The sequence below is a fragment of the Mauremys reevesii genome, linkage group 24 (genome assembly GCF_016161935.1).
Source record: "Mauremys reevesii isolate NIE-2019 linkage group 24, ASM1616193v1, whole genome shotgun sequence".
In the NCBI taxonomy this organism is placed as follows: domain Eukaryota; kingdom Metazoa; phylum Chordata; order Testudines; family Geoemydidae; genus Mauremys; species Mauremys reevesii.
The window spans coordinates 20,164,792-20,186,803 of NC_052646.1; the positions used below are offsets into that span (position 1 = coordinate 20,164,792).

The 22,012-nt window shown below is 58.1% G+C and overlaps 2 protein-coding genes across 2 annotated transcripts; both read left to right on the plus strand.

Moving 5' to 3' along the window:
• Positions 1-2,159: 2,159 nt before the first annotated feature.
• On the plus strand, positions 2,160-9,749 carry LOC120390148 (phospholipase A2 inhibitor and Ly6/PLAUR domain-containing protein-like). Its single transcript, XM_039512491.1, has 6 exons — positions 2,160-2,454; positions 3,038-3,165; positions 5,470-5,586; positions 7,837-7,989; positions 8,366-8,506; positions 9,414-9,749. Exons 2-6 carry the CDS (start codon positions 3,117-3,119, stop codon positions 9,626-9,628), a joined length of 675 nt encoding a protein of 224 aa, XP_039368425.1. The 5' UTR covers positions 2,160-2,454; positions 3,038-3,116; the 3' UTR covers positions 9,629-9,749.
• A 3,728-nt stretch (positions 9,750-13,477) lies between these two features.
• On the plus strand, positions 13,478-18,505 carry LOC120390105 (phospholipase A2 inhibitor and Ly6/PLAUR domain-containing protein-like). Its single transcript, XM_039512417.1, has 7 exons — positions 13,478-13,499; positions 13,598-13,703; positions 14,269-14,396; positions 15,634-15,750; positions 16,615-16,767; positions 17,144-17,284; positions 18,146-18,505. Exons 1-7 carry the CDS (start codon positions 13,478-13,480, stop codon positions 18,358-18,360), a joined length of 882 nt encoding a protein of 293 aa, XP_039368351.1. The 3' UTR covers positions 18,361-18,505.
• The last annotated feature ends 3,507 nt before the right edge of the window (positions 18,506-22,012 follow it).

The following is a 22,012-nucleotide window of genomic DNA, read 5'->3' on the forward strand; positions in this document are numbered from 1 at the left end:
CTGAAATATTAATCCTGCAAAAATGGAAAAGTCGATTGCCACCGAATATTGATGCCCGGCTCAGCAGGACGGCCGCTTTCACCGCTAACGAGCGACCGGTGTTGTGCAGAACGGGGAGCCCCGTGACGGTTGAAGCAATTTGGGCTGACTTTTCTATGACTCACATCGGTGTTTGGCCGTGTGGGGGCCATACAGCGGAACAGCTTGAAGAGGAGAGATTGCGGGACCCCCCACACTAGGAGGTTGTACATCCCTGCGGTGCCAGCTCTCAGCTCAGAAGCGGGTGACGCAAGTTCAAGTCCCTTTTCCATCTCCGCGGGGCCGGCTCCAGGGTTTTTGCCTCCCCAAGCAGCAGAAAAAAAAAAAGCCGTGATCGGCGGCACTTCGGCAGCAGGTCCTTCCCTCCAAGGGGGGCTGAGGGACTTGCTGCCAAACAGCCCTACGCGCCGCCCCTTTCCGTTGGCCGCCCCAAGCACCCGCTCGCTGCGCTGGTGCCTGGAGCCGGCCCTGCCCATCCGGCACAGGGGTGAATGAACCCAGGGGAGGAGCCTGGCCACTGGACTAGTGGATCCAAGGGATGCCACCGCTGCCACCAGCTCCTCCTCTGTGGTGCGTGGAGCCAGTTCTGAGCACCTCCTGGATTGAGCTCGGCAGCAAGATCGGGGCTCCTCTGTCTGTCTTCCGCTGGCTCACGGCTCTTGCTGGGGTGCAGATGTCAGGCTGTTCTGGGGCATAAACTTGAGGTGTGACCCTTCACGGTACAAATGTCGAGGCTGAATGACGCTAGCTGCCCGGAGGGCTTGGCAGAAGCCAGAAGCAGGGGAATGTTTGTGAATGCCGGCGGTGCCTAAATCTGTGTGGCCGGGACTTGCGGTAGCCGGGAATCTAGCCTTAGGCCTGTATGTATTTTGTTGCAGGGCTGTTATTTCCCCCTCTGCGGCCCCGTGTGGTTTAGCCGCCGTGTGGGGACACTGCAAGGCTGTTTCCTTTAGGAGAAGAACGCGATGATGCAAGGCAGGTCTCTCTGCAGTGCAAAGACCGCGCAGTGCACCCCCTCAGCATCCTGCGTCTTGGAGAGCAGCAGGCACAAACAGCAGCAGCCCGTTCCCGTGCTCAGAAATCCCCGCGCCTGCCTTTCTGGTGGGCTCTGTGCCCAAGAAGCTCTCTCCCTGCTTCCTCCCAGGGTCCTACCCACCGCTGCTGCTCCCACCTTCCCTCCTTGCCCCTGGGTGTGCAACCAGGCAATCCCGTCCGCCCACGCGGCTCGGCTCTGAGCTGCAGGGTCTATGAGATGGGCAGAGTGTAGCAGGACAGCTAGGGCAGAGTGTAACCACAGGTTATGGGGCTGGGGGGGAGGGTGTTCTGTGGCTGTAGGACCTCCGGCTCCCCAAGCAATGGCAGCTTCCCTCAGCCTAGCTGCTGCTACACTGGGGGGTAGGTTGGCATAGCGACAGCGCTCAGTCCCTAACCCCCACTGCTCTAACTCACTAGGCCCCACCCCCACAGCGAGGGATAGAACCCAGGCATCCTGGTTCCCAGCTGCCCCACTGTAAGCTACTAGCCCCCACTCCCCTCCCAGAAATGTGGATAGAACCCAGGAGTCCTGGCTCCCAGCCCTCCCCCCTGCTCTAACCCACTAGACCCGACTCCCCTCCCGGAACTGTGGATAGAACCCAGGAGTCCTGGCTCCCAGCCCTCCCCCCTGCTCTAACCCACTAGACCCGACTCCCCTCCCGGAACTGTGGATAGAACCCAGGCATCCGGGCTCCCAGCTCCCCCAGCTCTAACTCACTGGACCCCACTCCCTTCCCAAAGCCTGGAATAGAACCCAGGAGTCCTGACAACCAGTTTTAATGACTGGACACCACTCAACTTTCTATGGAACCCAGGAATCCTGACTTCCAGTCGCAATCCCACCCTGCTCTAAGTGCTACACCCCAATCTCCACTCTGCAGAACCCAGGAGTCCGGCCCACCCCCTCCTCCTCTAACCACTTCGCCCCACTTCTCCCAGGGGCAGGAAAGAGACCCCAGAGTCCACATGCCCTTAGTAAACCAGAAGGAGGACCCAGGAGTCCTGCCACATCATCCATTGTGTGACCTGCTTGCCCATGTCCCCCCCCCCAGATTTAAAGGAGAGGTGGTTTCATGCATCCCTGTGGTTTTTTGTTTCTCAGCAGGAAGGCTGGCGAATTTCTCAACATGCTCCTGTGTCTAAATTGTGTCACTGGTGGGTGGGGGAAGGGCTGGCGAGGGGACTGGGAACTTATGGAACGAAGCAATCGGAGAACGGGGGGATTTCAAAGTTTCCGTATGACATCTGCGCATGTGCCAGAGCCCCTCCATAAGAGGAGGAGAGAGACAGACATTGGCAAATCTTTTCTGCTTCACTGAACTATCCGTCTGCTCCACGCCTGGCAAACGTTACTCAGCCTGAAGCCCCTAAGGAGGTTTGGTAAGTCACAGCCCTCTGGTCTGGTGGTGCTCTAACCGCTAGACCCCTCTCCCCTCCCAGAGCAGGAATAGAACCCAGGAGTCCTGGCCTCAGCTCTCCCTGGTCCAGCCATGAGACCCCACTCCCCTCGCAGAGCCAGTGAGAGAACCCAGGAGTCCTGGCTCCGGCCTCACTTCTCTAACCATTAGGCCCCAGTCCCCTCCTGGAGCAAGGACTAGAATCAAGGTGGGCGAGCTGTCTCTTCCTGACAAAGGGAGCAGCCTGCTTTGTCACCCTCTGTCTAGAGAGCCACTGGCTTAGTCTCTCTCTGTCGCACAGAGCAGCCTGCTTCACCTCTCTCTTGTTTTGGTTCTTGTGTGTAATTTTGCTGGATTCTCAGAAATTAAGTCATTTTACACTGCAACTTTCCAGCAGGAGTATTTGATATTTGTCTGTCACATCTCTGTGTGGGTGCCACGAACATACCAGCCACAAAGGGGTCAGAGGTGCAGCTACCCCAGAACTGTGGCAAACGGCTCTGTGGTTCCACACACGCTGTCAACGGGCTCATGCATGTGCAAGTTCCCTTCTGATCTCATTTCAGCCCCTCTGTGACAAATCCCCCAACTGGAGATTTGGCTGCATCACAGATCCCAGCGCCGATCTACTGCTTCCCCATCGCCATGGAGGCTTCTCTTGCCGTCTGCATCCTCGCTGCTCTCCTGGCTACGGGTGAGTGGGGTCTGTTCCTACAGGGGCTGATTTCCTAACTTCTCCCATGTCCCAACAGCTCAGAGCCGCCCGCCGGGTGAAACTGTTAACGAACGTAACTGAAAAGCAGCCACAGGATAACGGGGGCTGAGCTGGGAGTGTCTGAGTGACAACGTCCGAGGAGGAGAGGGCTGGAAGTCACAAAGTCCCCGTGACAGCGAGTGAAACAATTCTGGAAAAGGGAGGAAATATTTACAGTTTAAATCACTAGAACGGAGTCGTGACTGGGCAGGTTTCAGAGCTGGCCAGAGGCCAAGGGCGTTTCGAACGGGGATTGTCTGTGGTGTGACAGGCAGCGGAGCTGAATTTCAGCAGCAGGAGCTCAAGGCAACATGAAGGGCCAGTGAATGTGATCCCCAGCCGGTGTCAGGGGGGTGCAGCTGCACTGGAGTCAGTGGGGCAGGGCCCAGCCGGTGTCAGGGGGGCGCAGCTGCACTGGAGTCAGTGGGGCCGGGCCCAGCCGGTGTCAGGGGGGCGCAGCTGCACTGGAGTCAGTGGGGCCGGGCCCAGCCAGTGTCAGGGGGGTGCAGCTGCACTGGAGTCAGTGGGGCAGGGCCCAGCCGGTGTCAGGGGGGCGCAGCTGCACTGGAGTCAGTGGGGCAGGGCCCAGCCGGTGTCAGGGGGGCGCAGCTGCACTGGAGTCAGTGGGGCAGGGCCCAGCCGGTGTCAGGGGGGCGCAGCTGCACTGGAGTCAGTGGGGCAGGGCCCAGCCGGTGTCAGGGGGGCACAGCTGCACTGGAGTCAGTGGGGCAGGGCCCAGACGGTGTCAGGGGGATGCAGCTGCACTGGAGTCAGTGGGGCAGGGCCCAGCCGGTGTCAGGGGGGCGCAGCTGCACTGGAGACAGTGGGGCAGGGCCCAGCCACTGTCAGGGGGGTGCAGCTGCACTGGAGTCAGTGGGGCAGGGCCCAGACGGTGTCAGGGGGATGCAGCTGCACTGGAGTCAGTGGGGCAGGGCCCAGCCGGTGTCAGGGGGGAGCAGCTAAACTGGAGTCAGTGGGGCAGGGCCCAGCCACTGTCAGGAGGGTGCAGCTGCACTGGAGTCAGTGGGGCAGGGCCCAGCCGGTGTCAGGGCGGTGCAGCTGCACTGGAGTCAGTGGGGCAGGGCCCAGCCGGTGTCAGGGGGGTGCAGCTGCACTGGAGTCAGTGGGGCAGGGCCCAGCCGGTATCAGGGGGGCGCAGTTGCACTGGAGTCAATGGGGCCAGGGCCCAGCCGGTGTCAGGGGGGCGCAGCTGCACTGCAGTCAGTGGGGCAGGGCCCAGCCGTAGTCAGGGGGGTGCAGCTGCACTGGAGTCAGTGGGGCCAGGGCCCAGCCGGTGTCAGGGGGGCGCAGCTGCACTGGAGTCAGTGGGGCCGGGCCCAGCCGGTGTCAGGGGGGCGCAGCTGCACTGGAGTCAGTGGGGCAGGGCCCAGCCGGTGTCAGGGGGGCGCAGCTGCACTGGAGTCAGTGGGGCCGGGCCCAGCCGGTGTCAGGGGGGCGCAGCTGCACTGGAGTCAGTGGGGCCGGGCCCAGCCGGTGTCAGGGGGGCGCAGCTACACTGGAGTCAGTGGGGCAGGGCCCAGCCGGTGTCAGGGGGGTGCAGCTGCACTGGAGTCAGTGGGGCCGGCCCCAGCCGGTGTCAGGGGGGCGCAGCTGCACTGGAGTCTGGGGCCAGGCCCAGCTGGTGTCAGGGGGGCGCAGCTGCACTGGAGTCAGTGGGGCCGGGCCCAGCCGGTGTCAGGGGGGCGCAGCTGCACTGGAGTCAGTGGGGCAGGGCCCAGCCGGTGTCAGGGGGGCGCAGCTGCACTGGAGTCAGTGGGGCAGGGCCCAGCCGGTGTCAGGGGGGCGCAGCTGCACTGGAGTCAATGGGGCAGGGCCCAGCCGGTGTCAGGGGGGCGCAGCTGCACTGGAGTCAGTGGGGCAGGGCCCAGCCGGTATCAGGGGGGCGCAGCTGCACTGGAGTCAGTGGGGCCGGGCCCAGCCGGTGTCAGGGGGGCGCAGCTGCACTGGAGTCAGTGGGGCCAGAGCCCAGCCGGTGTCAGGGGGGCGCAGCTGCACTGGAGTCAGTGGGGCAGGGCCCAGCCGGTGTCAGGGGGGCGCAGCTGCACTGGAGTCAGTGGGGCAGGGCCCAGCCGGTGTCAGGGGGGTGCAGCTGCACTGGAGTCAGTGGGGCAGGGCCCAGCCGGTGTCAGGGGGGCGCAGCTGCACTGGAGTCAGTGGGGCAGGGCCCAGCCGGTGTCAGGGGGGCGCAGCTGCACTGGAGTCATGTTCTCTCTCCGTCTCCAGGGGCCTGTCTGCAGTGTGAGGTTTGCAGTGGAACAGGAACCAGCTGCACGGGTGACTCAGATACCTGCCAAAACGGGGACGACTCTTGTGGCATCACTCTGACAGAAGACACCATGGGTAGGTGAGAGGGACCCTACTCAACACGGGTCAGTGAAGACGGTGGGGATCCAGGACGCCTGGGTCCTCTCCTAGTCCCAGCTCTGGGAAGGGAGTGGGGTGGATGGGTCTGAGCGGCGGTTAAGGAGCCAGGACGCCTGGGTTCTGTGCCAGACCCTGTGGGTTAGCTCCCCAACGGGAGCACTGCGATGCCGAACCTCCAGGCGACTCGCCAGCCAGTGGGTCGGGGCCTGGGGAGAGGGAGGTGTCCGAGGATGGGATCCACAAAAGCTAGCCAATAGGAAATGCTGAGGAGAGGGGTGTGGCCTAAGCCCCGCCCCCTCACCTAAGTTCGGCCCCTGAGTCCCCGCGGCACAGCTGGGGACCCCTCACCGGGAGTCCAGCGTCTGGACCGGGTCGGCCCTTCCTTGCCTATGACGGCGGTGGAGGAGGGGCTGCCAGGAGACCTCAGCGGCTGGGCGCTCAGCTGGGCCATGGGAGAGCCAAGTGGGAGCCGAATTTGGCTGGAGTCTTCAGCCCAGATCTCCCCTCCTTTGGTGGTGCTCAACCCCTCGGCCTCTGGGTGGGTATCTCAGTCTCCCCTGTTGAAGTTGCCCCACATTGTATGAAAAAGTTAAACATTCCCTGGACTCTGATTCCCCCACATCCATGGGGAGCATCCAACCCACTGGGCTCTTGGGTACATGGGAGCAACCCCCCGCCGTCTCCTGCCCAGGCTGGGCTTTGTGCAGGGCCCGATCCATTGGTTGTGCTCGGAGGGCGTCCCCTGGATCAGGCCCCGCAGGTGATACCATCGGGGAACACCGAGTTTGTGAATCCCGCCGTGCCTCAGGGGTGAGCGGGATGCATGGCGGTGGGATCTGGGTGGCCCTGCATGTACCTACTGGTAGAAACTTTGGCAGCAAAAGGACTTTACGGGCAGGAGATTCGGGGCCCCCAGAATTAGGCATCAGCTGAGTAGGGAGCTGGAGGATCTAAATGCTGGATTTTGTTCCTGAAATAGCTTTGTCTAGCCCTGCGGGACGTGGGGTGAGTCACTATGTGCCTCAGTTTCCCGATGGGTAGAGGAAGGCTAATGGCATGGGGCCGTCATTGTGAAAAGGGTCAGTCCTAGGACCAATCCTATTCAATTTATTCATAAATGATCTGGAGAAAGGGGTAAACAGTGAGGTGGCAAAGTTTGCAGATGACACTAAACTACTCAAGATAGTTAAGACCAAAGCAGATTGTGAAGAACTTCAAAAAGATCTCACAAAACTAAGTGATTGGGCAACAAAATGGCAAATGAAATTTAATGTGGATAAATGTAAAGTAATGCACATTGGAAAAAATAACCCCAACTATACATACAACATGATGGGGGCTAATTTAGCTACAACGAGTCAGGAAAAAGATCTTGGAGTTATCGTGGATAGTTCTCTGAAGATGTCCACGCAGTGTGCAGAGGCGGTCAAAAAAGCAAACAGGATGTTAGGAATAATTAAAAAGGGGATAGAGAATAAGACTGAGAATATATTATTGCCCTTATATAAATCCATGGTACGCCCACATCTCGAATACTGTGTACAGATGTGGTCTCCTCACCTCAAAAAGATATTCTAGCACTAGAAAAGGTTCAGAAAAGAGCAACTAAAATGATTAGGGGTTTAGAGAGGGTCCCATATGAGGAAAGATTAAAGAGGCTAGGACTCTTCAGTTTGGAAAAGAGGAGACTAAGGGGGGACATGATAGAGGTATATAAAATCATGAGTGATGTTGAGAAAGTGGATAAGGAAAAGTTATTTACTTATTCCCATAATACAAGAACTAGGGGTCACCAAATGAAATTAATAGGCAGCAGGTTTAAAACAAATAAAAGGAAGTTCTTCTTCACGCAGCGCACAGTCAACTTGTGGAACTCCTTACCTGAGGAGGTTGTGAAGGCTAGGACTATAACAATGTTTAAAAGGGGACTGGATAAATTCATGGTGGCTAAGTCCATAAATGGCTATTAGCCAGGATGGGTAAGAATGGTGTCCCTAGCCTCTGTTCGTCAGAGGATGGAGATGGATGGCAGGAGAGAGATCACTTGATCATTGCCTGTTAGGTTCACTCCCTCAGGGGCACCTGGCATTGGCCACTGTCGGTAGACAGATACTGGGCTAGATGGACCTTTGGTCTGACCCGGTACGGCCTTTCTTATGTTCTTATGTTCTTATGATGGGGTGGGAGTGGGAGGGGAATAAATATCAGACTTCTCCTCCTGTGCAGCGGGAGTGAAGACCCAGACCGTTCTCAAGAGCTGTTTGTCATCCAGCCAATGTAACGCTGGAGCCATCTCCATGAATTTTGGGACAGCAAAGGCCAGAAGGATGAGCATTACCTGCTGCCAGACAGACAACTGCACACCGGACCCTGTTAAAGGTACATCTCCATCTCTTCTCTGCCATCCCTTGCACCTCCTGCTGCCTGGAACCTGCCCCGCGTTAACTTCCTCAGCATGGTCCTCCCTCCCTGCAGGGGGCGCCCCACTGAATGACACTGAAACCCAGGGTGGGTGGAGGTTAGTGGGTGGAGCTCACCAGGTGTGAACCCAGCTGACCCCACCCAGGGCAGGGTCCAGGGCTCCCTGCTGCAAACCCCTCCCCTGCCCCGGCTGACCCCGGCATCCCTGGAGCTACAGCTCCCCCGGCAGGGGGCACCCAGGGCTGAGCTGTGCAGCCCCCAGCTGCTCTCCCGGCCCCGACGCCTCCTGGGGCTGGTCCCCCGAGCTGACTGCATTTGCTCCGCTTCGTCCCAGTGCCCCCGGCTGACCCCAAACCCAACGGCCGGCGCTGCCGCAGCTGCTACGCGTTGAACGCTGATCATTGCAATGAGCAAACCGTACATTGTACTGGATCCGAGACCCAGTGTTTGGACGTCGCCGGGCCCCTAAAATCTGGTAACTGCCGTTCATTTATTTTGAGGTTATTTTTCCTCTGCTGTTTTTCCCCCTGTAGGGGAGAAGCGAGACGCTGGGTGGGGGCCGCTAGGGAAAGGTGTCGGCTGCAGATCAGGACACCTGGGTTCTGTTCCCAGCGCTGGCCCCCGGGGTGACCTTGGGCCGGTGTCTTCCCCTCCCTGGGCCTCTGGTTCTCCTCTGTCCATTGTGTGTCTATAGTTCAGTCTAAGCTCTTCGTGGTAGGGTCTGGCTTAGTATTGGGAGCCCCTGTCATGCTGGGACTGCGCAGACCCCCAGGGAAGAAAAGGGACCCAGGCTGTGCTGGGCGCTAAAAACTCATAGGCAGATATAGTCTGTGGCCCAAAGAGCCTGCAATCTCTGTAGGCTTAGTGGGGATCATTCTCCCCATTTAACAGATGGGGAAACAGAGGCACTGAGCAGTGCCATGACTTGCCCAAGGTCACACCGGGAGGCTGTGGCAGGGCTCAGAACTGAGCCTAGTTTTGCAAAGTCCCATCATGGTGCCGTAACTCACTATGAAGCCCCCCTTCTTAGAGATCCCACTTCTGCCACCAACAGGCAGCTGCTGCTTTGTTAGAAGAGCTGTGGGGATAAAACGGGTGTGAGTCAATCCAGGTGTTGTTGGCGGGATCTAAGTCGGAACCACAAGTGACTTGTTCATGGGCACAGTGAGACTGTGTCACATTAAAGGAGAAGGGGGAGGCCATCCAGGGCCAGACGTGCTGGGGACAGCAGAGGAGATGGGGAGATGGAGGCTGTGGGGGGCCTAGGTGGGGGTCACAGGGGCAGAGTTGAGGAAGGGGAGGGTGTTATTTCTTAGTCCAGTTAAAGGAATGGAGCTGCACCCCTCACCCCGATCGCCTCCTTCATCCTTCCCCCCATACAGGTGGAAGTACCAATGAGATCATCATGAAGGGCTGCGTTACCCAGTCCGTCTGTGCCCAGGTAAATGCGGGTTCTGGGACCTTCCTGGGGATCAGTGGAGATCTACCCAAGCACAGATGCGCACCAGCCACCAGCGCAGCCGGCACAGCCCTGGGACCCGCCGGGCTCCTCCTTCCCGCCCTCGCTGGGCTCCTCCTGCTGAAATTTTTCTCCTGATTCCTCACTCAGTGCAGCGGCCACGCCGCACTCAGTAACACCCCAGCCTCCTGTGTTAGCCCCTGTCGGCAGCCGCTCTCCCCTCCCAGGGGCCCTGGGCTCCCGCCCGGATTCGCTTCCCCTTTATATTGATCCACTTAATAAAACTAACTGGAGACCAAAGTCTTTGGAAATTTTAAATTGATTTTGTGGGGAAATTTCAATTCTAGGGGGCGGGGTCGTCAAGGAGCCAAATTAGTCTGAGAGTGGCCTCTAGTGGTGAAATGAGGCAGCACAGGCCAGGCGCTACAATCCCCGGGGAGCTCACAGGCTCAGTCCGGCTCCAGCAGACACAGTAAAGAACTTCCCTTTATAGTCATCACAGCCAAGCCCAGCCCCTGCTGCCCCTGGCAGCGCCCCCTACAGCAGGTCCGCCCAAATTACAGGCCACTTTGGAAATGGTTGGCCAAACCTGCGAGGGAGATTGGGTGGCCCAGCTGGGAGCAGAAGCCTGGTCTCGAAAGCCCTGACCCAAGACGTAAGCACATGCTTAGCTTTAAGCAACATTAAGCACCAGGCTTCAGTGCCTCGCTGAATCAGGACCTGTGGTAGAAGGACCCCGCTGTTGGCTCTGCACACTTGCATCCCTGCAGAATTCGGGGCATTTCTCAGGGATAAGGAGAAGGACTTGATCCTCCCGGCAGGGTCCCTCGAAGCAACAGAGGGAGGTAGGTAGAGGGGGGTGAATGGAGAGAGGTGAGGACACTTCAGGGAAGCAAATCAAATACAATTGATTAATAACAGCGCTTGAGGATGGTTCACAGGTCCCCCCTCAGTCGTCTTCTCACCAGACTAAAGATGCCCAGTTTTTTTTAACCTTTCCTCACAGGTCGGGTTTTCTAAACCTTTGATCATTTCTGTTGCTCTCCTCAGGACTCTCTCCAGTTTCTCCCCATCTCTCCTAGAGCGCGGTGCCCAGAACTGGACCCAGTTCTCCAGCCTCCCCAGTGCCGAGCAGAGCAGGACAACGACCTTCCGTGTCTCATATACGACACACCCATTACTACACCCCAGAATGAGATTAGCCTTTTTTTGCAACTGCCTCACGTTGTTGGTTCATGTTTGTGATCCACTATCACCCCCAGATCCTTGGCAGCGGTACGACCACCTCGCCAGTGGTGCCCCATTGGGTAGGAGTGCATTTAATTTTTTGCCTTCCCGAGTGTCGTACTTTGCACTTGTCTTGATTGAGTTTCATCTTGTCGAATTCAGACCAATTCTCCAATTCGGCCAGGACATTTTGAATCCTCATCCTGCCCTCCCAAGTGCTTGCAACCCCTCCCGGCTGGGTGTCATCTGCAAAGCACACTCTCCGCTCCATTACCCAAGTCATTCATGAAAATATTGGAGAGTACGAGACCCAGGGCTGACCCTGTAACCCCACTAGAGACAGTCTGCAAGTCTGACAGTGAACCGGTGAGAACTACTCTTTGAGGGGGTCTTTCGACCAGTTGTGCACCCACCTAATATAGTCATTTCATCTCATCCTGATTTGCTGGGAGGATGTCATGTGGGACTGTGTCAAAAACCTCCTTCAGATCAAGATTTCTCATGTCTGCTGCTTCCCCCCGTCCACTAGGCCAGTTGCTCTGTCAAAGAAGGAACCCAGGTTGGTTTGACATGATTTGTTCTTGATAAATCCATGCCGGCTGTTCCTTATAACCTTCCCCCCGACTGAAAAATGGAAAAAGAGAAGGCAGGGGAACATCAATTTTCAGTTTTCCTTGTGGCTGAAACTGAAAATATTTTCGAAACTCATGTACGATGTAGACCCTGTCCGTCCTGCCCCACCTCCCCCGGTGTTAGTAACACCCAGTGTTTCCACTCCTAATTCAGTTCCACCCACAGCAGTTTCCAATACACCGGTGGGGTCCTTCCTATGGATTTTCCCACATACCATCATTTTAACCAGGCTGCCGAGCCCTTATGAAGAGTCTGTACATCTGGGACGCCTTGAGGTGCGAGCTTGGATACCTTTAACCTGGTGAGGTCCAAGTTAATTTCTTTTAGGGCTCGTATTGGTGTTACAATAACTTGTTCCCTATAATTCAGTTTTACCGCACGTGGTCCATTCGACGGGTGTCGTCTTGGTTGTGTTTTTTAAATATCAGATTCAGTTGCAAGTACCTTAAGGCTGAATTGTACCCAAATGCTTAGCCATGGATAGTTACCTAACTGGGTAGGGACAGTATGAAGAAGTGATCAGACGCTGATATTGTAAGTGAACTTTAGGCTGGTTCTTGATACATTTACTGCCCTGGGTTTCTCTGATTCATTCTGGGGGCTCCACTTTTCCTAGGATCCGCTTGCCAGCGTTCACTGGTACAATCCCCTACCACTCAGAACACTCCCAGATGGGAACCCATCTTACATTCATTGAATTCCATGACGACCCTGATGTCCGTGTCCCCTCCTAGCTGCCAAGCAAATTCAATAACCGTCGGTATTTCCCACTGGCGTTGTACCTGCAGTGCAGGGGCAGCGGGTTTGTATAATTTTTGGTGGTGCCCAGAATGGGTCCAAGTCCCGCCCCCACCCCCACCCCTGCTTAAGGCTCTGGGAGGGGGGTTGGGTGCTGGGTTCAGACTCCAGGCTGGGACAGGGGATTAGGGTGCAGGAGGGGGGTTGGAGTGCTGGGGGTGGGCTCGGGGAGGGGGGTTGGGTGCAGGAGGGGTTGGAGTGCTGGGGTGGGCTCTGGGAGGTTAGGGTGCAGGAGGGCGTTGGAGTGCTGGGGTGGGCTCTGGGGGTAGGGTGCAGGAGGGGGTTGGAGTGCTGGGGTGGGCTCTGGGAGGGGTTAGGGTGCAGGAGGGGTTGGAGTGCTGGGGTGGGCTCTGAGAGGATTAGGGTGCAGGAGGGGGTTGAAGTGCTGGGGTGGGCTCTGGGAGGGGGTTGGGTGCAGGAGGGGTTGGAGTGCTGGGGTGGGGTCTGGGAGGGGTTAGGGTGCAGGAGGGGGTTGGAGAGCTGGGGTGGGCTCTGGGGGTAGGGTGCAGGAGGGGTTTGGAGTGCTGGGGGTGGGCTCTGGCGGAGATAGGGTGCAGGAGGGGTTGGAGTGCTGGGGGTCTCTGGGAGGGGGTTAGGGTGCAGGAGGGGGTGGGTTGGGGCGGGGCGTGGGGGCGGGGCGGGGCAAGGCAGGAGGGAACTTGGTTAACTCTGGGTTCAGGCTGCCTGGTGACAGGTCCTGCCCCGGCAGAGCCTTGAGTTCAGCAAAACACAAACAGCTGAAAAACAGGAACTTGTGAGTTAAGGCAAACGCCGGCCCCGCCAGGCTGTCTGTGACCTCTCCCAGTGATGCTCCCCAGTGCCCTTGGGACACCTTCCCACCCGCTGCCTTTTCACGGCAATGGCCAGGGGCTCCCCGCACTGCCCCTGCCTCCTGACACTCAGCTTCTGCCCCGACGTGTGGAAAACGTCACAGCCGCTCTGTGCCCTTCTCCGGCCCCTCCACATACCACCTAACCCTCTACCTGCCAGCTCCCCTGGGCCCTGCTGCGGACCCCACCCTGCTCTAAGGGGTGCACGGTCCTCCCCACGCTGCAGAACCCAGGAGTCCTGCCACTCCCCCCCCCCATGCCTCTATCCACTTCACCCCACTGCTCCCAGGGGCAGGAATGAGACCCAGAAATCCCGCCCTTAACCCACATGCCCTTAGCAAGGCAGAAATAGAACCCAGGAGTCTGAGTCCTGCCCTCCCCCGTCCATTGTGTGACCCACTTCCCCACATTGCCCCCTCCCGTAACGGGGAGGCGGTTTCACTCATCCCTGTGGTTTTTGTTTCTCAGCAGGAAGGGTGGCGAATTTGCCATCGTGTTCATGAGTCCAAATTGTGTCACCGGTGGGTGGGGGCAGGGCTGGGGAGGGGACTAGGAACTTATGGGCTCAACGAAACAAAAGTGCATAACATCATTGCACGTAGCAGAGCCCCTCCATAAGAGGAGGAGAGAGACAGACATTGGCAAATCTTTTCTGCGTCACTGAACTATCCGTCTGCTCCAGCCCCAGGAAACGTTACTCAGCCTGAAGCCCCTAAGGAGATTTGGTAAGTCACAGCCCTCTGGTCTGTTGGTGCTCTAACCGCTACACCCCTCTCCCCTCCCAGAGCAGGAATAGAACCCAGGAGTCCTGGTCCCAGGCATCCCTGGTCCAACCACGAGACCCCACGCCCCTCCCAGAGCCAGCGGTAGAACCCAGGAGTCCTGGCTCCGGGCCTCACTTCTCTAACCACTATGTCCCAGTCCCCTCCTAGAGCCAGGAGTAGACTCAAGACGGGCGAGCTGTCTCTTCCTGACAAAGGGAGCAGCCTGTTTTGTCACCCTCTGTCTAGAGAGCCACCGGCTTAGTCTCTCTCTGTCGTACAGAGCAGCCTGCTTCACCTCTCTCTTGTTTTGGTTCTTGTGTGTAATTTTGCTGGAGTCTCAGAAAGGCATTTTACACTGCGACCTTCTAGCAGGAGTATCTGATATTTGTCTGTCACTTCTCTGTGTGGGTGCCACGAAAGGGTCAGAGGTGCAGCTACCCCAGAACTGTGGCAAACGGCTCTGTGGTTGCACCCACCCTGTCGACTGGCTCACATATGTGCAAGTTCCCTTCTGATCTCATTTCAGCCCCTCTGTGACAAATCCCCTGACTGGAGATTTGGCTGCATCACAGATCCCAGCGCCGATCTACTGCTTCCCCATCGCCATGGAGGCTTCTCTTGCTGCCTGCATCCTCGCTGCTCTCCTGGCTACGGGTGAGTGGGGTCTGCTCCTACAGGGGCTGATTTCCTAACTTCTCCCATGTCCCAACAGCTCAGAGCCGCCTGCCGGGTGAAACTGTTGATGGACGTAACCAAAATGCAGCCACAGAATAAGGGGGGCTGAGCTGGGGGCGTCTGAGTGACAGCGTCCGAGGAGGAGAGGGCTGGAAGTCACAAAGACCCGTGACAGCGAGTGCAGCAATTCTGGAAATGGGAGGAAATATTTACAGTTTAAATCACTAGAACGGAGTCGTGACTGGGCAGGTTTCAGAGCTGGCCAGAGGCCAAGGGCATTTCGAACGGGGATTGTCTGTGGTGTGACAGGCAGCGGAGCTGAATTTCAGCAGCAGGAGCTCAAGGCAACATGAAGGGCCGGTGAATGTGATCCCCAGCCGGTGTCAGGGGGGCGCAGCTGCCCTGGAGTCAGTGGGGCCGGGCCCAGCCGGTGTCAGGGGGGTGCAGCTGCACTGGAGTCAGTGGGGCAGGGCCCAGCCAGTGTCAGGGGGGTGCAGCTGCACTGGAGTCAGTGGGGCAGGGCCCAGCTAGTGTCAGGGGGGCGCAGCTGCACTGGAGTCAGTGGGCCAGGGCCCAGCCGGTGTCCGGGGGGCGCAGCTGCACTGGAGTCCATGGGGCAGGGCCCAGCCGGTGTCAGGGGGTGCAGCTCCACTGGAGTCAGTGGGGCCGGGCCCAGCCGGTGTCAGGGGGGTGCAGCTGCACTGGAGTCAATGGGGCAGGGCCCAGCCAGTGTCAGGGGGGCGCAGCTGCACTGGAGTCAGTGGGCCAGGGCCCAGCCGGTGTCAGGGGGGCGCAGCTGCACTGGAGTCAGTGGGGCAGGGCCCAGCCGGTGTCAGGGGGGTGCAGCTGCACTGGAGTCAGTGGGGCCGGGCCCAGCCGGTGTCAGGGGGGCCCAGCTGCACTGGAGTCGATGGCAGGTGGGACTCGGCCCTTGCTGCACCGCACTGGAGAGTGACACCAGCTCACACCCGCTGGGGATCTCTCTGTTTGTGGGGTGGGAAAACCCACTGGGGAAATGAAACCTGCAGCAAATTCTGGGCGACGCAGCCACGGAGCAGCGTGAAATGTCTGTAGCCAGCTGGGACCAGGGACCGAACTGGGGCAGCGCGGTGGATGAGGGACCCCAGGGCGCCGTACCCGGTGCTTCCCCACCAAGCCCAGGGGAAGGCGAGGGAGGGACAAATCCAGGTGGCTGATGTTCTCTCTCTGGCTCCAGGGGCCTGTCTGCGGTGTGAGGTTTGCAGAGGCGAAGGAATCAGATGCAGGGGTGACCTACAGACCTGCGCTGCTGGGCAGGACTTTTGTGGCATCGCCTGGATAGAATCCAAACTGGGTAGGTGAGAGGGACCCTACCCAGCCTGGGCCAGGGAACAGCCTGGGGAGCCAGGACGCCTGGGTCCTCTCCTAGTCCCAGCTCTGGGAAGGGAGTCGGGTGGGTGGGTCTGAGCGGCAGTTAAGGAGCCAGGACGCCTGGGTTCTATGCCAGACCCTGTGGTTAGCTCCCTAACGGGGCCTTCGGCTCAGCACTGCGATGCCGAACCCCCAGGCAAGTCGCCAGCCAGTGGGTCGGGGCCTGGACCCCCCCCCCGTATGGTGCATGGGCAGAGGGAGGTGCCTGAGGATGGGATCCATCAGAGCCAGCATGCAGAGCAGACAGCCACCTAAACCAGCCAATAGGAAATGCCGAGGAGAGGGGTGTGGCTTAAGCCCTGCCCCTCACCCGGAGTTAAGCCCCTAAATCTGGGCTGAATGGAGGCGCCCAGCTCTGCTTGGGATCCAGAGCCGGGAGCCCCTCGCCGGGAATCCGGGGTCTGGACCGGGTCGGCCCTTCCTTGCTAATGTCGGCGCCGGAGGAGGGGCTGCCAGGAGACCCCAGCGGCTGGGGGCTCAGCTGGGCCCTGAGGGAGACAAGTTCAAATCCCGACTTGGCCTGAATGGGGCTAGGGTCTTCAGCCCCGATCTCTCCCCTCCTGCGGTCGTGCCTGGATCCGGGTGGGAGCTGAGAGGGGAGCTGGAAGATCTAAATGCTGCATTTAGGTGCTGAAAACTCCGTCTAGCCCTGCGGGACGTCGGGTGAGTCACTGCCCCGCTCCGTGCCAGGGCAGAGAGAGGGAGGCGAATGGCACAGGGCTGTCGTTGTGAAGAGGACGTCGACGGGGCGGGAGTGGAAGGGGAACAAATCTTGTCTCCTGTGCAGCTGGAGAGAAGACCCAGAGCATTCTCATGGGCTGTGCGACATCCAGCCAGTGTAAGGCCAGCCCCTTCCCTATGAACTTTGGGATGGGAAAGACCAGAAGGACGAGCTTCACCTGCTGCCAGGGGGACGCCTGCCTACCGTCCCCCATTTCAGGTACCTCTCCCCACCTCCGCCTCTCCTTCCCCATCCCCTGCACCTCCTGTCCCACGTTATTCCTGGGCCTGAGCCTCCCGCCCTGCAGGGGGCGCCCCATGGAGTAACACTGAGTCCCTGCGTGGGTGGTGTTAGTGGGCGGGGCTCTAGGCTCCCACCAGGTGTGAACCCGGCTGACCCCACCCGGGGCGGGGTCCAGGGCTCCCTGCTGCAAACTCCTCCCCCATCCCTGCTGCCCCCGGTGTCCCCGGAGCTACAGCTCCCCCTGCAGGGGGCACCCAGGGCTGAGCTGTGCAGCCCCCAGCTGCTCTCCCTGCCCCGACGCCTCCTGGGGCTCGTCCCCCGAGCTGACTGCGTTTGCTCCGCTTCGTCCCAGTGCCCCCGGCTAACACCGAACCCAACGGCCGGCGCTGCCGCGGCTGCTACTCTCTGTCCTCTGAGCAGTGCCGCGAAGAGACCATAAATTGCACTGGAGCCGAGACCCGGTGTGTCGAGATCGCCGGGACCCTAAAATCAGGTCACTTCCGTTCATTTATTCTGGGGTTTATTTTCCTTTGTTCAGCCCTCGCCTCCCATAGGGCAGAAGCGAGATACTGGGGGGGGGGGGCTGCTAGGTAAAGGGATCCGCTGCAGATCAGGGCACCCTGGGCCGGTGTCTTCCCCTCCCTGTGCCTCTGGTTCTCCTCCATCCATTGCCTGGGTATAGTTTAGCCTGTAAACTCTTGTGGTTCAGTCCTGGGAGCGCCTGTCATGCCGGGCACTGCGCAGAACCCCAGGGAAGATCAGGGATCCATGTTGCACTGGGCACTAAAAGTCTCATAGGGAGATTTAGCCCAGACCCCAAAGAGCCTGCAATTTCAATAGGTGTAATGGGGAACTTTCTCCCCATTTTAAAGGTGGGGAAACTGAGGCACAGAGCACAGCCGTGAGTTGTCCAAGGTCACACAGGAAGGCTGTGGCAGGGCTGGGGAACTGACCCCAATTTTGCAGAGTCCCATCATGATACCTTAACGCACTACGAAGCCCCCCTTCTTTGAGATCCCACTACTACCACCAACAGGGAGCTGCTGCTCTGCTAGATGAAGAAAGGGCTCATACAGGCCTGATTCAATCCGGATGTCATGGGTGGGCTCTAGATCGGGGCTGCAAGTGACCTGTTCAAGGACATACAGTGCGTCCGTGTCACAGTAAAGGAGAAGGGGGAGGCCGTTCAGGGCCACACATGCTGGGCGGAGTGGAGCTGAAGGGAAGATGGAGGCGGTGGGGGGCCTAGGTGGGCCAGAGCTGAGGAGGGGGCAGGGGGTTGTGTCCTCGTCCGGCTCAAGGACTCGAGCTGCGCCCCTCACACCGGCCACCTCCTTCTCCCCCTCGCCCGCAGGTGGAACTGCCAGTAAGACCGTCATGAAGGGCTGCGCTACCGAGTCCGTCTGCGCCCAGATAGAAGCAGGGTCTGTGAGCTTCGCAGGGTTCAGTGGAGACCTAACTACGGCCAAATGCACAGCGGCCTCCAGCGCAGCTGGCTCAGTTCTGAGACCAGCCGGGCTCCTCCTTCCTGCCCTCGCTGGGCTCCTCCTGCTGACACCAATCTCCTGATTCCCCACCCGGTGCAATGGCCACACCGCACTCGGCAACACCCCGGCAGCCTGTGTCTGCCCCAATCTGTACTCACTCTCCCCTCCCAGGGGCTCTGGGCTCCTGCCCGGATTCACTTCCCCTTTATATTGTTCCGCTTAATTAAACAAACTGGAGACCAAAGTCTTTGGAAATTTTTAATTGATTTTGTGGGAGGAAATTTCAACTCTAGTGGGCGGGGCCGTCAATCAGTCTTAGAGTGGCCTCTAGTGGTGAAATGAGGCGACGCAGGCCAGGAGCTACAATCCCCGGGGCTGAAGCTGAAGCCTGAGCAATTTAGCGTTGCGATGCCGCCTCTAGCCTGGGGCCCTGAGCCATTGCCCGGCTGCAGCCCCCTAACGCCGGCCCTGGCTTTTACATGCAGAAAGCCAGGTGTTGTGGCACAGCTGGGTGTGGAGTTTTTCTAGCATGTTGAGGGCGGGGGGCTCAGAATGGAAAAGGTTGAGCACCCCTGTCCTATACGCCACACCCATTACTACGCCCCCGAAGGACGTTTGCCTTTTTTGCAGCCGCGTCACATTGTTGGCGCCTGTTCAATTTGTGATCCACGATCACCCCCAGCTCCTTGTCAGCAGTACGACCCCCCCTCCCCCCCAGCCAGCGATGCCCCAGTAGGTAGGGCTGCATCTGATTTTTTTGCCTTCCTGAGTGTCGGACTTTGCACGTGTCTTGACTGAGTTTCAGCTGGTTGAATGGCGACCAATCTGGCACGGCCGTTTTGAATGCTCATCCTGCCCTCCAGAGTGGGAAACCTTCCTTTCCTCGGCACAAATTACAGCAAAATGGTTCACAACTCCCCCGCCCCTGTGACCCATTTTTCCAGCCGGCTCCGGCCCCCATCTCTGCCAGTTCAAAATGTAAAAATCAACAGAGCTTCCCGGACTCTGAATTATTTGTCCGTTGTCTCAGGTTTTATTTGACTGGAAGCTCGTGCGGGGCAGGGACTGTCTCTTTCCTCTGTGGCTGTACAGCGCCTAGCGCAGTGGGGTCCACGGCCATGACTGGGGTGCCTGGGGGCTACCGTAATACACCTAATAAATAGCAATCACAATGTACAGTGCCTAGCGCAGCAGGGTCCACGGCGATGACTGAGGTGCCTGGGGGCTACCGTAATACACCTAATAAATAGTGATCACAATGTACAGCACCTAGCACAGCAGGGTCAACGGCCATGACTGGGGTGCCAGGGGGCTACCGTAATACACCTAATAAATAGCAATGACAACATACAGCACCTAGCATAGTGGGGGTCCTGGGCCATGACTGGGGCACCTGGGGGCTACTGTAATACCCCTAATAAATAGCAATGACAATGTACAGCACCTAGCGCAGTGGGGTCCTGGGCCATGACTGGGGCACCTGGGGGCTACTGTAATACACCTAATAAATAGCAATGACAATGTATAGCACCTAGCGCAGTGGGGTCCTGGGCCATGACTGGGGCACCTGGTCGCTACTGTAATACACCTAATAAATAGCAATGACAATGTACAGCACCTGGCACAATGGAGTCCTAGCCCCAACAATAACAATCAGATAGTTGAACTCTCTCCTTTCCAGCAAAGGTTGAGTAGCAGGTGCTTTATCAGACAGCTGCTGTCACTTTGAGGGAAGCAGCCTTCCTGGGCACATCACTTATGGGGGGAACTGAACCCGCTCCCTCTGGGTCCATAAGCCTGGGCCTGAGCTAGAGGGTCTGGTTTGAGAGCAGTAATGCAGCACCAGACCCAGGTGTCCTGGCTCCCAGCCACCATCGGAGGCTGAACTGACATTCCCCTGGGCTGTGTAACCCCCAGCCTGGGTTGCCTGTTTTCCCCACTGGGGTCTTCCTGAGCCTAATCGCAGAGCATGGAGCGGCTTCCGTATGAGGCGAGACTTGGCAAAGAGACGACTCGGGATGGAGCGGGGGGCGATGTTGTGTATAGGAAAGACCGTTTGTGTCTCTGCTGCTGCCACGGTTATACAGGTGTAACACGTCTTGTCCAAAGGACGTCCGGGCTGGTGTCACTGGAACAAGTGCGATTTGCTACGAACGATTATCCCGTTGGCGTGCCTGGCTCAGCCTTGTTAGACCTGCACTCTAACAATGGGCCGTTGAAGAAACTCCTCCCCCCCGAGGAGCCAATGGCCAACCCCTGCGATTCAGCAAACCACGTGATAGGCTCCCGTGACCCTGGACTCCATCTTGGGCCAGTAACTTTCCACAAACAGGGGCCGTGGCCTTCGTGTGGGTCAGTACATTTCTGTGCACAGGATATAAAAAGGCACTTGAGGAATCTCCATACTGTCTTTGCGTCCCTACCTCATTTCTCCGGGCTGGCTTTCTACCACGGGCTGACGACCCCCAAGCTGTTTGGGTGAGTCCAGAGAGACCCCTGACCGCTAGCAGTTTATCCCATCCCTGCTGTGATCCTGATCTATGGACACTAACAATCATTTGTGGGTATTAAAAAAAAAAACGAGGAGTCCGGTGGCACCTTAAAGACTATCAGATTTATTTGGGCACAAGCTTTCGTGGGTAGTGGGGTTTTTTAACCCGTGAAAACTTACGCCCAAATAAATCTGTTAGTCTTTAAGATGCCACTGGCCTCCTGGTTTTTGGTGTGGATACAGGCCCACACAACTACCCCCTGATACTTGTGGGTGTATGATCCACTAACCACTTATAACTCTCTCCTATTATTAAACCTGTAGGTTCTAGTTACTATAAGGATCGGCAGTCGCATGTTTCCTGGGTAAGATCTGACTCATATTGAGCTGGCTAAGTGGCTAATCCATTGGGAGCGGAAGGACGCTAATTCTGGTGAAACTGGTTTTCAGGAACAATTCATCATAAAGCCTAAAAAGTATCTGGGTGGTGAGCCAAGGGCTGGCCTGCCTGCGGGGGCCTGTGTTTGTGGCTTCTTGTTAACCAGCGTGGTGACACACCAGCCCATCTCTGTTCCTGGCTCGGTAAGCGCTAATGCTAGAATCACCAGGCGGGTGGAGTGCGTCTGTCCTAGTTGTCAGCAGTGTGTCCTGAATGTGGTATTCTCAGCCTTGGGCAGCGTCAGGGGGATGTGACAGATGGGGAGAAAATCGTGCCAGGCCATGGAAAAAGTGACTGAAGAGCTGCTATTTCTCCTGTCCCACAGCACCAGAACCAGGGGGTCACCCAAAGAAAAGAACAAGCAGCAGGTTTCATACAAACAAGAGGCTGTACTTTTCCCCTCGCCGCACAATTAACCTGTGGAACTCCTTGCCAGGGGACGGGCAAAAGTACAGCAGGGTTCAGAAAAGAGCTAGATACATTCCTGGAGGATAGGGCCATCCATGGCTATTGGCCAAAACCATCAGAGACACAACGCCATACTCCGGGTGTCCCTACACCTCCAGCTGCCACAAGCCGGGAGGGGAAGACAGGGGTGGGTCTCTCCACAATCGCAGCATTCTGTGCACTGTCTGTGAAGTTCTGGGGGTGCCCCTGTCGGACACCAGGCCACCTGCACCATTCACCTGACGCGGTGCGGCCGCGCCTCTGTTCTTAACTGGCTTCTTGCTGACCCCGCCCGTGAGAATGAAAATTTCCCCATTGAAATAAAGAGAGAAATAACAAATCCAGCCTTTGCTCTCC